Consider the following 17,300-nt stretch of genomic DNA (forward strand, 5'->3'; position numbering starts at 1 on the left):
CTTTTTGGTGCTGGCTAAAAGCTCAGTTTGATTGTAGACATATTCTCATGACTATGTAGAAATTAGGAGAGGAGGAGCATTGAACATGAATTTTTGAAGGCTCTTCTTTTTAGAAATGCCAAAAGTCTTCTATGTCTCAGGTAGTAAATTAGTGTGGATTTTTTGTCACTTATGGTGACATAACATCCATTATGTTAGATGAATTGGAACCTCGAACTGTAACATTAATCTAACATTAAAATTCAGGTCCTTATTGAAAAAAACATAAATGAATACTCACATTTTGGAAGGAAGTGCCCATTTCTGATCCTTATTGCACTGCAGGAAAACACAGCTCTAAATCTCATGTGGCATCAGCTGACAATCTGAACAACTGCAGATTTCAGAGATGGTCAGTATAGGCCATTGTAACCAGACTTCAGGCTAGGCTTTCTCTTAATCTGTGTAACTTCCAGATTTTGTCCAACTTGAATTCTGGTGTTCTTGTAGAAGAAAACTTTTAAGCTATTCGTCCAAACTGTAGTAAGTTATTTTTACAGAAATAGTCTGACAAATAATACACTGAACCTGTGAAATTGTAAATGCATGTATAAGCCTATTTTAATGCAATTATAGTTATTAGATTCTTTGTGTAGCAACTTTTTTCACAAATTATTTTGAGTTTTTCTCTTAACAGAGGATCCCAAGCTTTAAAATTCTTCAATACACATCAATTAAAATGCCAACTGCAAAGACATCCAGACTGTGCTAATGTGAAACAGTGGAAAGGTGGACCTGTGAAGATTGATCCTCTGGCTTTGGTACAAGCCATTGAAAGATACCTTGTAGTTAGAGGTATTTATATATTATACTGTAACTTGTGTTTTGCTTCTTGAAATAGTTGCTACTGTCAGTGTAGAGTTCATAAAAACCTGTGAGGGATTACACTGAAGACAAATGGGAGGCACCTATAAATAAATATATCTTGCTCACAGGGAGGAGACTTAAGACTGTAGAAAATCTTCCCCTTTTCTGGGACAAATTGTTTCATGTTGTAAACAGTTCAGTCAAAATACTAACAGAAGTATAATCTACTTTACTGTCAGACTGGCTGTAGCTTGGCAGTTTTGATGCCAGATGTTGGTGAAATTTGTTCTAGCACTTCTGAATCTTACTGTTTTTAACTGATGCATTTTGGAATGATTTTAAGCAGTGCAATTTATAAAAGTCAGAGTATCAGAGCATTGTCACATTTCATGTAAAAAAAGCTAATGAGGAAATCTTTCTTCTCTCTTGCCTCAGGCTATGGAAGAGTTAGAGAAGATGATGAAGACAGTGATGATGATGGGTCAGATGAAGAAATAGATGAATCTTTGGTAAGCTTTTGGTCTGGGAGCAAGGTGAGGGAGCAGTGTGGGGAGAAGCTTAAAGAAAGCTGTGCAACATGTTTCCTAACTTGAATGGGTATTTTTTTGTTGTGTTCAGGCTGCTCAATTCTTAAATTCAGGGAATGTGAGACATAGACTGCAGTTTTACATTGGAGATCACTTGCTGCCATACAATATGACTGTGTATCAGGCAGTCAGGCAGTACAGTTTGCAATCTGAGGAGGAGAGGGAATCTACAGATGATGAAAGCAACCCATTAGGAAGAGCTGGGATTTGGACAAAAACACATACCATTTGGTAAGTTGCCTAGAGAAATCAGGGAATAACTTCTCCAGTTTCCTAAATGTATATACATCAAGAAAATCGGAATATAGCTGTCTTTCTTCTTTTTCTTTCCAAAACTGTGGACTTTTGAATTTCCTGATGTGCTTGGGATGCAGGTGTATGTATTCTCTGGCCATACTTTGAGAGGAGCACTGACCTACAACTGTGCCTGACATTTCAGTGTTCAGCAGTGTCTTTTTCTAATCTTAAAATGTGCTAAAGAAAAAAGTAGACAAACAGAAAAAGCAACCACCACCCCTCCAGACCCCAGTCACTTTGGGGTTTTTTCTATACCTTCTGCTTTTCTCCTTCCAGTTCACAGAGCCGAAGGGTCCCCATTTTTTCTCCCTCATGACAAACTTTGCTTCTGAGGGCCTACCTTCAAAGGCTGGATCATATCCAAATGCAAGTGTTCTTGCCTTTCTGCTTTTAACTGTTACTCAAGTAGAATTCTGGTAATCAAAGAACTAACACTTTCATAAGTGCTTTCATTTCCGTGTTAGTTAGCATTTCAAAAATGTATTTTTAACTTCTGTTTATGTTTTAGGTACAAACCTGTGCGGGAGGATGAAGACGGTAATAAGGACTGTGTTGGTGGTAAAAGAGGAAGAGCACAAACTGCTCCCACAAAAACCTCCCCTAGAAATTCTAAAAAACATGATGAATTGTGGCATGGTGAGTGTGTTGCCTTGCTAATATGTTAGCTTTCCTCCCCTTCCTTGCAGAAATTTCACAGGAATGTTTACAGACACCATAGTGTTTCTTTTAAAGCAAGCATAGTATAAGAATAGTAAACATATATTAATCTGTGTATTAAAACTAAAAATAAGATATATACTGATTTGTTTAACTAAACTGTTGTAGCTAAGTGAATGCCATGACTAATACTACCTAGACTCCTAATAATTAAATCTTAGGAAGACTGCCAACTGATTTGTTTTGCTAACATGTTCTTTTTTTCCTGCTAGATGGTGTATGCCCTTCGGTATTAAATCCTCTGGAAATTTACCTCATATCTACTCCACCTGAAAATATAACATTTGAAGATCCCTCATTAGATGTTATTCTTCTTTTGAGAGTTTTACATGCTATCAGTCGATACTGGTATTACTTGTATGATGTGAGTAAAGCACTTTTTAAATCCCTTTCATCATAATAATGTCCTCAAACAACTTAAATAACTTTTTTCCCCTGTTGCTGCCCCCCAACACGATGGAATAATGCAAATTATTACTGTAATCTTCCTTGCATGTTTCTCTAACTCCTGATAAGACAAAGGCAGTAAATTCTTATAATCGACCGTATTTTCTCTATAGTGTGTTGGAGACACTTCTTGTGCTTTTTCCTTCTTTAGGTTCAAAATCCAACATTATTCCTGAAAAGAAAACGAGCAGTAAAACTCCACTGAGTCCTTCTTTCATGACTTAGACTCTGGATGGCCAAAATGACAAAGTTTTTTTTTTTTTTTCTTGTGATGATAAGCAAACTATAAGCATTAAAGAGATGTCTTAATAAAGACTTGGTACTTCTTTCAGCATTTCTCTAACTAGAAATACATTGCTTTTCTTTAACACAGAATGCAGTGTGCAAGGAGATAATTCCAACCTCAGAGTTTATCAACAGCAAACTGACAGCAAAAGCAAACAGGCAGCTTCAGGATCCTTTGGTCATTATGACAGGAAACATACCAACTTGGCTGACAGAACTGGGGAAAACATGGTATGGATGATTTGCTGCATAGTGTCTCTAATTTGAATTGAGTAGGCCTCTTGACTGGGCAGCACAAATGCATCACACGTTACAAAACTCTTGTGGCAGAGGAGGGTAAAATGTTGTCACAGAAGTCTTGCCAAGTTACATCAGTGACACTCCTATGGATGTTTACACCTATATTGCATAACTTAAGCCACCTGCTAAGGGGTAGACTAGCTGTGAAGTTTGGGCAACTTCTTATGGGAGTTTCTGAGCAATTTTAAGTTTTCTCATTGAAATTATGGTACTTGTTTATTCAGGTGGTGGTTTTCTCCTGTTAAACTGCTTAATGGCATTCTTACCATACCACTGCATTTATCATGACATATTCGCTATGGTACAAAGGAAAATATATTTATCATTATTGATAAAATATTCAAGGTAATTTTTATGAAGCTGTATTCATAGTACTTTTTAGTATCTTGATACAGAGTATAAGCTGTAAAGCTCTTGCACTTGAAAAAATGAGGAACCAGAATTGACATTCTTGGCTTTTTCAAGCATGTTAATTGCAACAACATTGATGACAACTGACTGGAAATACGTACTCTAGAGAATCTGTTTGGCTTTTCATTTTTAAAATAAGATCTCTAAAGTCCTTCATAAACATTCCAGATAATAGATGATGAGTATGAGTGTATATTCTTATACAAACATCTATAGCAGTATTTTTTCCATAAAACTGCCTTTTCACTTAAATGCTACTGGAGAACTACAGTTAACATACACATGCCTTTGAGAATAGTGGAAGTGATAAATTAAGTTTCTTTGGTAGTCTTTTACAGATTATTTAAAATATTTTGGAAATGGTGGAAGGTAGAATACTGGTGCTGCTGCAAGCAGGTTCTCATGCCTTCCCACTGCCAAATACAGGAGCTGGAGCCACTTTCTTAAAATCTTTGATCCATTAGACTCAGTAAAAATAAAACAGTTGTGAACAAGGAATTTTATTTTCTGATGTAAACTGCATAGCCGAGGCATTCAAGTATTTTGAGTTATTTTTGAAGAAGAGTTAGAATTTTTTTGTGGCTCCTTCGTTTATTGCATTTCTCTAGACTCTTGCTCGTAAGCATTGTAGCTAAACCTAAAGTGTGTTCTGGAAGGCTTCCTTCATGGAGGCTGCTCTCACCACAGTGTATAGTAAAGCACTAATTGCAGGCGTACTACGTTTCTGTTTTGTTTTAAACTAAATGAAAGTCATAGATGCTACATGGAACACAGCTAACTAATCCATTGCTCCTTACAGCCCATTTTTCTTTCCATTTGATACCCGCCAAATGCTGTTTTATGTAACCGCTTTCGATCGTGATCGAGCCATGCAAAGACTACTGGATACTAATCCAGAAATCAATCAGTCGGATTCTCAGGATAGCAGAGTGGCACCACGGCTGGACAGGAAAAAAGTAAGTACATCTTGTTTCAAATGGAATGGACGATCTGCTTATTTTTATATTGTCTTTAAGAATATAAATGTGAGGAAGATTTATTTGTGAAGCTGGAGGTTTTGGTGGTATAGCGGTGAGGGGAGGTGGTTTTTAATCGCTAAAGCCCCCGAGCAGGAAGCTCAGTGTGTTCCCAGCGCTGACCACGAGGTGGCAGGAGGGGCTGCGGGATGGCGAGTGCTCCCTTACAGCCGGCTCCATCCTCAGCTGGGCTCCTCACAGGATTCTTGAAACTATGCTCCAGTAATGAAGGCTGAGTTTTACGAAACATTTAGTGATATTTCTACATATTAGCTTGTAAACCTCTGCTTTGCTTGATTTTTTTCAGAAGAATTCAAGCAGCAGAGTTTAGACCCTTAAGTGTTACCTGAATAAACAAAAATATTTGTGGAAGGTAAACCTCCTTTCACAGCATAATAAGCTGTAACTGTGTTAAATTGAGGTAGTCTTGGATGCCTGCCTTGAGTCTGGAGAGATGTTACCTTAAAATAAGATCTGCTGTATATGCTGTATGATCTTGAATACCTGTGGGGGAAAAAAGACAAGAGACGTGAGAACCAAGTTAAAACAGAATATAGCTTCCAACATGTATGAATCCTGGTGGTGTTGGGTTTTCTGTTTGGGTTTCAGTATCGTAGTTCTGTTTTATTCTCCCTATAATAGTTTGAGGTATACAACATCATGTGACAGCACTTCTCTGTATGTTACAGTCCTATTGCCAGATTCTTGGCAAGAGTAGTACCTATTAGTTATACTGACACACTTGTAAGGCATTGGTTTTTCATTTTATGTGGAGCATTTTAATTCTGAACAGTTTTCATATAGAAGCAAGAATTATTTTATCAAAGTATAAGCTTACAAATTGTTGAACTGTGGAACTATTGGCATGGGGTGGAAAACCTTGCATAACTGACTTTTTTCATGTTGTAACTGCCTTGGGTGCTGGGACTTAAAGACATAATTTCACTACTTAAAACTTCTTTAATGTGTAGCGCACTGTGAACAGAGATGAGCTGTTGAAACAGGCAGAATCTGTGATGCAGGATCTAGGCAGTTCAAGAGCCATGTTGGAAATCCAGTATGAGAATGAAGTAAGTACTATCAATGCAGTCTAATTTAACCCCTTTTTACTGAAGATTAATGCAAAATAGCTACAACTTTCCTAGAATGACGTGGTCAGACTCTTCTTCCTTCATGTTGCTGGTGCTACAGAATTTTATCTATTAATTACCCCTAATCCACTTGGTTGTTATTTTTAGTTGCTTGGAGAAGCTCTTTCTGATCTGAATTTCATAATCAATCTTATTCTGCAGAGCATGTTTTTTTCTAACTCTTAAGCAAACAACTGTGTGCATTTCCTCTATAATATGATAATTAGGTGGTTAATACTTTTATTCCACTGTTATTCCCTCTTACATGTGGTCTTTCCAAGCTGCCTCTGTCGTATTGTAAATGTTGGCGTAGTTACGTTCTCTTAGATGCTTTTTGCAGTGCAGTCTTTTTTATAGCAAATAAGGTAAAGATTTTGATATTCAGACTGATGTAATGGACTAATTTATTTACTTATTTATCTCATTCCCCCTCCTTTCCCCTCACCCTCCTTCCCCTGAAGGTTGGCACAGGCCTAGGCCCCACACTAGAGTTCTATGCACTTGTATCTCAGGAACTACAGAGAGCAGACTTGGGCCTTTGGAGGGGAGAAGAAGTGACTTTAGCCAATCCAAAAGGTAATTGCTCTACTGTCTGAATTACCAATATTGATTAATATTGAGTTGATTCTAAGCTGACTTTAGTTTTGTAAAGAGCACCTCAGTTTGTGGCCTGGTAATATGCCTCAAGATAGAGTGTGATTATCTTTGTGGGTTTTGGGTTTGGGTTTATTTGTTTGTTTTGTTTGGGTGGGGGGGTTTTATAAGAAGCTTTAGGTTATGACTGTCTGCCACTTTCAGACTTGAGTCTGGAATGAAACTAGAAGTGTATGTACTGAACCATTTTCTTTTCCTTTCTTTCTTCCTTCCTCAATAGGAAGCCAGGAAGGTACCAAGTATATCCATAACCTTCAAGGCCTTTTTGCACTTCCTTTTGGTAGAACAGCCAAGCCAGCTCACATTGCAAAAGTTAAAATGAAGTTCCGCTTTCTGGGAAAACTAATGGCCAAGGCAATCATGGATTTTAGACTGGTAAGAATAAAGTATAAAATATGATTCTGAAGGGGTCAAATTAAAATAGTAATTCTGAGTGTTGAACGATAAAAGCGTTAAGAGTTTAATGGTATTGCTTTCAGCTCTAGAATTAAGTGCAGTTTGGTGGAGGGTGGGGAGGAGGACAGGGATGCAGCTGAACTTTTGAGGGGGGAGAGGGTAGCATATGTTGAAGATCTTTACAGTGGCTTTTGAGCCCATAGTGTAAAAAGGAAAAGCCATTACCTGGCACATGTTGCAGGCTCTATCCAGTCTTCTTTCAAGATCATTTTGGGCTTATTGTTCTCCAAGCTGCAAGTTTGCTGATTGCTTTTAATGAATGTGCACTAAGCAGTCAGTTGTGTTTTCTCAACTGTAAATTTCTGAGGCAAAAACAGACACGGTGTTTTGGTGTGTGCTGGAAGGACGAAATAGTAAATAGTATTCTAGGTCTAGTGAAGAGATAAGATAGCAAAAGATATAGTTTTGGAAGACAGTTCAATACTAAACAGTTCAGTGCTTTGGTTTCCAGGTGGACCTTCCTCTTGGACTTCCTTTTTATAAGTGGATGCTGCGACAGGAAACTTCCTTGACATCACATGACTTGTTCAGTATTGATCCAGTAGTAGCCAAATCAATATATCACCTTGAAGATATTGTGAGACAAAAGAAAAGACTTGAACAGGATAAAACACAGGTGGGAAAGTTACCCTAAGAATGGAAGAGTGCAGTTTCACACATTTGGATTTTACAAAGTAGGAGTAATTCAGAGTGTATGATAGGACTTAATACTGATGATAATAGTGATAATTACTTCATTCTAACGCAAAGTAGTTTTAATGTTATTGGATCAGTGGCTAGTAATTATAAAACAATCTTTTTGTGAAGCCTAGCACGAGCAATACGTTATAGGATTCTTTTGTGTGATTAAACACAGTCTAGAAATCTGTAAAACTGTCAGGTGTTTGCCTAACTTCTCTTTTGGTTCACTTTGAAAAGACTAACCAACTTAAATATCAGAGGAAAAAAATCTGTCCTTGATTCTTGAGCGTTCAAAAGGTTTGGCTTTATTAATTGGTTTAGTCAAATTTTCAGGTTTTCTTAGAAGTGCCTTTTGTGTTGGGGTATTTTCCCCTCCTACCCTGAAGAGCTGTATGCAGAACTGTGTAAACTGTTATAATGCATGAGGGTACAGGTTCTGTTAGACATACAGAAAAGTCTTTCTCAAGGTTATCCACTTTTAGCTGAAAATAGTACAATTCACTGTGGCAGAATAGTGATGAAAGGTCTTTGGCATGCATGCTTTTTCTAGCATCCGATGTTAATAGAAGGTAGCAGTTAATAACCTAATTTATACTCTTAATACATCTGCTTTGTTATTAGTGAAGTTATTGCAAGCTTGTGGGTCTTTGTTCCTCTTCACCTCACTGTCTCACTATCTCTCCTTTGTCACCACCTTTAATTTCCCCACAAGAGTTTGAAAAACCTGAAACTTGATGGATGAAGGCTGAAAAATGTCAGTATGCATGCCAAATCTCAATGCTGTTAACTGTTCTAAGGCAAACATGTAGCCTAAGAGCCTTAGCCTGTTACACGCTTCCTTATCTTGCAGTAGTATTTTCTAGATACATAATAGGCAAGAAGTCAAAGTAATCCCAAAATTGCTAGAAAAAAGTGTACTCCTATGATCTTTCCAGTTTATCCATTAAGCTGGTTTATTTGGTTTGTCTTGATTTACTGTTATGTATGAAAACTATGGAAGGAAAGCAAGGAGTACTGTAACAGTTTTAATGGTAATATTCTTATAGAAACATCTGCTTAACTTTTGGATGAGTTAATTTGAATGAATTGTTCTCATTGGTTTTCACTTCCAATTTTTTAGACCAAAGAAAGTCTACAGTATGCATTGGAGGCTCTGACTATGAATGGCTGCTCAGTGGAAGATCTAGGGCTGGACTTCACACTTCCTGGGTTTCCCAATATAGAACTGAAGAAAGGGGGGAAAGATACACCGGTCACCATCCACAATTTAGAGGAGTATCTCAGAGTATGTAAAAGCAAACCTAGGACTAAAATTCCCTTTATTCTTGCTCCCTGGTAGTTTGTTTCCATATATATTTCAGTTCGTTCTCATGAACTAGGCACTGCAGTAATTTTCCTACTGGTCATTTCTTCTCTGTACAAGTTTAATTACTACAGAAAAATTGTTTGAATCCTAGTCAGTGCACCTGACTTGAAAATTTTATAGTACAAAAACTAAGTCATCAGAAGTTTGGGTTTTTGGAGAAAGTGTTGTAAGTGGACTCATTTCAGCTATGGAATTTCAGAACATTTTAACAAGTTCCCACATCTGGGTTATAGTAGTGAATTTGTTAGCAATAGTAATTTAGCATCTGCTAACCTTTGAATTGCTATAATAATAGTGTAACTTTTTTGGACTCAAAGAAAACATCAGCTCAGTTGTGAGTCAAAATAACAGCAGTAGTGTTTTGTCAAAAAGGCAATAAAAAACCATTTATCCCCCCAAAACAAATAAATAAAACCCATGAAATATAGACACGAGAAACCCCAAACCATAAAAAGTAATAGGTAAAGAAAAGATGAAGTATTGCTTTAATAAGTTGACAGGACACCTGTGTATTGATTTATTCCTGTGTCAGAAGGCATAGAAAAACAGAAGGTTGATACTGCTGAACAAAGGTAGGAAACTGTTTCTCCCTAAGAAAGTTTTGAAAGGAATAGGTTAAAAACAGCCTGGAGAAGAGATGAGGAGAGGCAGGAACTTTGCAGTGCTATCCCCTGAAGTCATGAGTGGTTGGAGGTAAAGATCATGGTATTCCAATTACTAAATAATGCATTTCCTGAGAGGGTTGGTTTGCTGCCCTTTCACTCTGATGACTGAAGTTTTAAAGCACTAAGAAAACACATCTGATGTTTTGGTAGAAACAATTCAGTAAGGGTCATAAAAGCTCCTGCATGTGAACTGAGAACTTTGCAAAGTTATTCCGTAATCCTTACAACTGAATATTGAGCAGTTGCTGTTCATCCTACAGTTCAAAATGGTTACCTATCCAGTTCTCATGTATTTATTTATTGAAAGCAAATTCTGCTAGTCAAGAATCACTTAAAAATTAAATATATTTGTATATAAAGCTGTTTCCAGACTTAACAGGTGGACGATATGAAGTACCACAGTTGGTTAGAAACAGAATTATCAGTCTCTATTTACTGAGAAAAGTTTCATTCAAGTCTGTTTTTCATACATTTTGCAGGTAACTTGTATTAGGTGTCTGATACACTGAGAGAGGCTTGCAGACAACTCACGTGTCCTGTAGTTGTCCTATTGCAGGCCTCTGGCATTGTAAAGGAAAAGCAGATTACTGCAGAAAGCTTGCCCTCCTCTTCTTTCTAAGAAACTTTTGGAACTATTTTCTTAAAGGACACCTGTGCAGTTTTTCCTGTCCTTGTCCTTATAGCATTGCACACTTGATGTGAAGGAAATAGAAAAGATTTCAGAGAGAACTAGTGTGCTCTCTATCACAAGTATGATGAATTGCGTTTTAGAAACAGTTTATTTATCAGCTGCCCTGAACAGCTCCCTGTGGGTCAGCTGTCCTGCTCTTGAAAATGTTATTTTCATTAAAATCCTGTGCATGGATTAACATTAAAAGTAGTCAATAAAGCTAGAATATCCTACTGTTGCTTTTCATGCCTCTCTTGTCATCATGTCATTCTACCCTCCACCTCCCTTTTTCCCCAAAAGGACAGTTCCCACAGGAGCTGCCTTTATCAGAAAGCAGAACTACTTCAGCTACCAGTATAGTGAAAGACTTTATTCTCTTTTTTTTCTTTCTTTTTTTGTCCCCTTCTCCCCTGTACTACAGAGAAAGAGGCCAACTTACTGCTTCTAAATTTGTGAACAAAAAGTTTCAATAGTGTAGTTTTTTTTGCCTAGCAATTTGATCTTTTCTTTGAATCTGCAAAAATACAGTGCAGCTTAATTTTGCCACGTGCTCTTGGTCATAAAAAGTAATCACAATTCTAGGTAAGCAACTGTGCTGTTAGAATAGCCATAGAATGTTCTGTGTTACAGAACAGCTTTCTGTGCTGCTGGTGCTTCCTGCCGTCCTCTTCAGGAGTAAAATGTGGTGTGTGAAAGTAGGAGTGTGTATCTTACACAACTGAAATTCAGTCCCTTCTGTAGGAAAGCTTATCAACAGATCCTAATGAGCTTTTGTACTTGAGAGCTTTCTGAAACAAGTAACTCTTCAGTAACTGGGACAGGGTTAAATACGTGCTTCAGGAGTCCAGCAATATTTGTAGAGTTTTTAATCACATTCATATGCAGATAACTTTAATCAAGATCACATGTCAGAGCTTTTAACAAATTTTAAAACTAGTAGATCTGTGTTGACAACATATCTTTTACAACCAGCCTTTGTTTTCTGCTAGAGTTGAGGGTATATAAGGCAAATGTAATCATCAAAAGCACTGACTGACAAAAGAATATGAACTCGGTACAATATAATTTCTTAATTTAATAGAGCAATACTGCCTGTGGGAGATTATTTAAAAGAAATTTCATCTTGTTTGTGCCATATTCCCTTCCTTCCCCCCACTGATTGTTGTTTTAGTATGTGCTGTCCACTTTGGAAGTGAATTTAATATTGAGGGAGTAACTACAGATACAAAACCAAAACAAAACAGAAGAATCGCACTCAAAAAACCCAGACCAGTGTCTTACTGCCTTTTGCATTCTGATTCTTAACCATATCCCTGTAACTTGAAAGGAAGGTATTTCTTTTGTTCCCATGTATTCGTGTAATATTAAGCTACTTAATATATCAAACAGGGTAGAATTACTTTTTTTAAACTATGTATTAGAAAAGGGATCCATATATTTCTGTGGGGGAACTAATATAATAGCCAATGATGCCCTAAGGATTTCTGCTTCAGTTACTGAATTTTAAATGGTGTAGAGAGAGAACACCTAGGTTAGGCTTCTAAAAATAGTAAGTGTTCAGGTTTGCAGGTTCATTTTAACCAGCTATTCTGAATTCTGTTTATTTGTTCAGTCAAAAACAAAGGCAAATAAGTTGTTTAAATTCTGCATGACTTCCATGTTTAGGGTAATCTAAGTTATGAATGAAAGCAGAACGAGGCAATGCTGTAGAGCAGCTCCATAAATCCATGTTCAAACTGCTGAAACTCCAGTGAGTGTATGGTGAGACTTCTGGAATTTTGTTCCTGCAGCTGTACCCTTTTGTACAGTTGTGGTCATTCCATGCTTCCTTCGTTCAAATTGATTGGTTTTTCCTTTTTATTTTTTTTTTCTTTCCCTGCAGTTGGTTATATTCTGGGCACTAAATGAAGGTGTTGCCAGACAATTTGACTCCTTCAGAGATGGATTTGAATCGGTCTTTCCCCTCAGTCATCTTCAATACTTCTACCCTGAGGAGGTTGGTGAATGTGGTTTTGCTGAGGTTTTTGTAACCTTATCTGTGTATGGGCAGTCTGAGCCTGTGTGCAGGGCATCTGGGACAGTTGATGACATTACCTTTCTAATGCACATTAGTAAAACTCAGTGTCCCTGAAATTGCATACTTTAAGATTTCTGTGTTCAGTGGTCAATTATTTAATGCTTTTGTGAGCAGCTCCATTTTCTTTAAAATTGTGTGATTCCGGCTTTTCTGAGAGAAGTGCCTGAATTTATATATGCATGCTCTCTGTGTTGGCATGGATACTCTAATTCCTTGTATTGCAGTACCTCTGAGTAGCTATCCACAGATGTGGATGCTACCTAGATGTTCTATGAAAACAGTAAGAAAAGTATTCAGCTCTTTAACAAAGCTTTAGACAATAAGAAGAGATTCAGGTGAAGGGGTAAAGAATAAGGATAGTTTGTCTTACCCTGTTCTCACCACCATCATATAAATTTCCTTGTAAAATGCTTGCAGTCTTAAGTGGACTGAATTGAGTTGCAATTATGGTTGTCTGGACTAGAAGAGAGAATGTTTTATTATTCTCCCTTTAAGGAGTCTATTTGAAGACTGTACTTTGAGGGTTTTTTTACCTTTATAAACTTATACCTTTGACTTCAAGAACAAACATTAAAGCATGCTCTGAAACAGTGTGTTAGCCAAGCCTCTCTGTTACTCTCATGTTCTTGGTGCTTTGCAATGTAAGAGTCTCCTAAAGCTGAGGCCTGTAGCTACTCTAGTGATTATTCTTTATGCATCTCTGTTGGTACTACTTTCAAAGGCACCACCACTTTTTTTTTTTTCTGCAACAAATTCAAGGCAAGTAAAAATGGCAGATTATTCTGGTTTATCCACTTGTCCATTTTGTGGTATGTGTGATGCTTTTCTGTCTTGTCATTGGCATGGTTTGATGCTTGCTTCCCCTTGCAATTTTCAAATGCAGATGATGGTCTATTGCTAATCTGCTAATACAGTTGATCAAATTTAAGCCGCAGGAATAGACTGAGATGGAGCTTTTCCCTGATGGAATATATGTGTGTGGTCTCATGTTCTGTTGCTGATAACTGTCCAGCCATTTGAACCTCTTTACAAGCCATGCCTAAACTATTACAAAGAACTTGTAAAATTCTTTTATGGACAAAACAGCTATAGTGTCAGACCTCTGGTGTTACTGAGACTGGGGCTTTACAACTCCTTGTGTATCCTGAAGGATGTCAGCAGAAACTTTTAATGTTTTGGCTACTGTAGCCTGTCACCTCTGCTTGCCCAAATCCATAGAAAGAACAGGCAAAATAACTGAAGTACAGAACTGCTATCTGACAGATCCATTTCTATCTAATGACTGTTCTTTTTTCTTTCAAGGAAGATCTCACAGTTCTAAAATGCGAGTGTAAACACTCTATTCTTCGCATTCCTCCAGATTTCTTTAAAAATTGAGATTGCATGGCATTTTTGGTTCTCCAGTGTAAAATGCTTATTAGGACTGTCTCTGTTCTAAGAGAGAGATTCTGCATCTCGTATGGTGGTGGATTGTGTGCAAAGGCAGATTCAGGAGATGAGACAGTCGTTGGGATGAAGCTACTGAATCCAAAGAATTTGGATGGATTGCTTGGTGTGACAGAGTTGGTTTTGCACCAAGCCATCCCAGGAAGTGGAGCACTGTAGTAGTGTTTAGAACAGACAGTACTCATTCTGCCTCAAGTTCTAAAGGGGAGCACTTATTCCTTTTTGTTTCATTTTATAGTTGGAACAGCTCTTGTGTGGCAGCAAAACAGACACTTGGGATGCAAAGACTTTAATGGAATGTTGCAGGCCTGATCACGGTTATACACATGACAGGTAACGTGGGGTTGGTCTTGTTTAAAAAAAAAAAAAGCCAAAACCAGTAGAAAATACATATTTAAATAACTTTGATATATTGTTATTCAAGCTAAAAGAATTATATAAAATTTATTTGAAAATATTTATACTGCACTGAATATGAATCTGATGCAGTTATTCTAATGATAAACAAAGCAATGTCATCTTGGTTCTTTTCCCTCCTCAGTCGAGCAGTGAAGTATCTGTTTGAAATTCTCAGTAGTTTTGACAGTGAGCAGCAAAGACTGTTTCTTCAGTTTGTGACGGGGAGCCCCAGACTGCCTGTAGGAGGTAGGTTTTCCTTATTACATATTGCTATATATGAAATCACTATTAATAATGCATTTCAGAGTAAGTGGATTACTTCAGTGTAGGAAGAAAATTATTAGAGGCTCATACTGGTTTGACATTTCTAATTTCAGAGGTGACTGGGTAGACTTCAGGTATAATTTTCATAACCTTTGTGTTAATCTCATGATACTTTATTCATTTGACTCTCCAGGTTTAATTTGCTACCAGAAAACCTATCAGAGGGCAAAAATTAGTTTGAAATTTAAACAAAACTAAAAACTCCTAATACTGTATTTCTTGGCTAGAGGTGCATTAAGTTATGTCAACAAAATGATGCATTGCTACCTGGAAACAAAAATCTCTTTCCTAGAAAGGAGACAATACTAGCATAGTATTAATTTTATTCAGTTTCTCCCCCTTTTGAATTTCAGAATTCAGGTGAGAGGCAGGGAGGAAAACAGAATAATTTGCTGTCTTTGCTAGGGACCATTGTAGAATACACATTTTACTGTATTCTCAGCTGAACCCCTGGCAAGTAAAAACAGAATTTATGCATCTGTTCCATTACTTACATGCTTTGGGATGTGGGGGAAAGAGTTGACTTTTTTTTTTTAATATTTAAAGTATTTTTTTAGAGCTCTTTTATGGAGAGATGGCACAGAGAGAATTGAAGGTTAGGAGTATAAAAACCTTAGCTGGAGTAAAAACAAATAAGGTATTACAGTCATAGAAAATTCCTCAGAATCTTAAAACGTGTGTGAAGCCAACAAAGTCTTTAAGATATTATGATTGGAATAGCGTTTTTACATATACAGACCACAATTAAAAGTAGAGTGGATTCATCTAACTTACTTCTTCTTTTAAATTCATCTTGGAAATCTAATCTACAGACAGGATTTCAGGTATTTTTTAGGTTGCTGCTTGGCCTTATTAAGCCATATCCCAAACCTGCAAAGGTTCAGCTGTGCTGTGTGTGCTGCTGTCACTGATAGATGTCTGCAGTGTCAGCTGTGGGTTTTCAAGAGGAGCAACCTTATTCTGACTGTGTTTTCTCATTACCAGGTTTTCGAAGTTTGAACCCTCCCCTGACGATTGTACGCAAGACTTTTGAGTCTACAGAGAATCCAGATGATTTCTTACCCTCAGTAATGACTTGTGTGAACTATCTCAAATTGCCGGACTATTCAACTATTGAGATAATGCGTGAAAAACTCTTGATAGCTGCAAGAGAAGGGCAGCAGTCATTCCATCTTTCCTGATCACAATGAAAAAATGCAATGTCTGCCTGTTACAGCAAAAGAGAAAAACTCATGATTCTTTTCTAAATATATCACCTGAGTCAAGGAAACGTGTTACGCCTTCTTGTTGTAGAAAAACGGCTTGCAGATTATAAACAAAGACACTTGGTTGATATTCATTAAAAGCCCCTATGGACTTAAAGTGATCAGGCCCTAAAAGTTGTTGTGACAAGGTTTCTTTAGCAAGTTCTTGTTTAAATTATCATTTATTTGATGAGTGAAGTTTTTAACTTGCTTTGCTGTGTGAAATTTAAAAAGGGATGTTTTTCCAGGCTGGAACAATAAATGTCGCTGTGCAGTTTAATACTGGGCTGTGTGTATCCATCTAGCTAAGTCTGAAGTTTTTCCTCCAAAGACAACTTTTGTACATAAGTACAGAAATTAAAACACAACATGTATTTGACGAATCTAGTTTAGTAGACTAGTTCTGTGTACCCTCACCTGCCTCTAATTTTACCCATCCTCATGTATTGTCTGATGTGCAATTCACTTGGTTCTTTTTGTGTGCAACATTCAACAATTGTTATGTTTTGGTTAGCATGGGCATTTAACTGCTCCGTGCCTCTTTCTCTGATTAAGATAATTTAAATTTTACTGAAATCAAATATATATTGTCAATATAATTCAGCCTTTGTAACTAGGTAGAACCTTTCTTATAGCATAGTTTTACTGTAGTGGTAGGTTATAATGGTGACAGTCGTTACCAGTCGGCGCTCCAGAGCTGTTTACACAGTGATTCAGGCAGCAAAAGCCTCTTACTGGAGGTGAGGAAGAATTATTTCTTTCATGTAGTTGAAGTCCAACAGCTTGGGCTGGCCAGTGTGTATTGTGGTAAGGCCAGAGCATTTCCAATTGATGTAAAGTTTTTTAAAAGACAAATTAGTTGTTCCATTCCCTGTTTAAGTAAACAGTTTTCTTGTTCTTGATCTAAGTTCATGATTAATTTTGTAGTTTTTTCTTCTTTTTTTTTTCTTTTTTTTCTTCCCCCCCAGTGCTAGCTTGGAACAAGCAGTTCAGCCTTTGTCTTTTGACACAGATAAAGCACCTGTAAGCAATGCTCTGTCCAACTGTTTTATGTGCTGATTTCTCAAATCTGCAATAATTTACTTCATCAGGTTAATGTTTTTACCTGAATATAAATAAAAAAGTTTGCTTCACCTTTTTGTTCATAGTTTTGTACTGTATGCCTAAAGCTCAATTGTGTAAATTACTGTAATGCAAGTAAATCATCCTAAATCTACTTGGCTAACAACCTGCAACTTGTGGATGATTTACTACTAAAACAAGACCTTTTAAAGACCTCCAA

At 37.1% G+C, this 17,300-nt stretch overlaps 1 protein-coding gene across 9 annotated transcripts in view; it reads left to right on the forward strand.

The window, feature by feature from the left end:
* Positions 1-17,152, forward strand: part of TRIP12 (thyroid hormone receptor interactor 12) — an 80,732-nt gene extending 63,580 nt beyond the window's left edge. For 5 of the 9 annotated variants that reach the window (XM_027650399.1, XM_027650397.1, XM_027650404.1 and 2 more), the window contains 16 exons: positions 662-834; positions 1,282-1,355; positions 1,465-1,664; positions 2,239-2,366; positions 2,660-2,811; positions 3,268-3,410; positions 4,690-4,846; positions 5,878-5,976; positions 6,498-6,612; positions 6,911-7,065; positions 7,598-7,762; positions 8,948-9,112; positions 12,411-12,524; positions 14,290-14,384; positions 14,593-14,696; positions 15,759-15,955. In XM_027650399.1, coding sequence (XP_027506200.1) covers positions 662-834; positions 1,282-1,355; positions 1,465-1,664; positions 2,239-2,366; positions 2,660-2,811; positions 3,268-3,410; positions 4,690-4,846; positions 5,878-5,976; positions 6,498-6,612; positions 6,911-7,065; positions 7,598-7,762; positions 8,948-9,112; positions 12,411-12,524; positions 14,290-14,384; positions 14,593-14,696; positions 15,759-15,955 — 2,236 coding nt within the window. Of the gene's footprint in view, positions 1-661; positions 835-1,281; positions 1,356-1,464; positions 1,665-2,238; positions 2,367-2,659; positions 2,812-3,267; positions 3,411-4,689; positions 4,847-5,877; positions 5,977-6,497; positions 6,613-6,910; positions 7,066-7,597; positions 7,763-8,947; positions 9,113-12,410; positions 12,525-14,289; positions 14,385-14,592; positions 14,697-15,758 lie in introns of all 9 variants that reach the window. The other 4 variants (XM_027650403.1, XM_027650401.1, XM_027650402.1 and 1 more) reach the window with 2 other exon arrangements.
* The last annotated feature ends 148 nt before the right edge of the window (positions 17,153-17,300 follow it).

The sequence above is a fragment of the Corapipo altera genome, unplaced genomic scaffold (genome assembly GCF_003945725.1).
Source record: "Corapipo altera isolate COAL_440 unplaced genomic scaffold, ASM394572v1 54, whole genome shotgun sequence".
Taxonomy (NCBI): Eukaryota; Metazoa; Chordata; class Aves; order Passeriformes; family Pipridae; genus Corapipo; species Corapipo altera.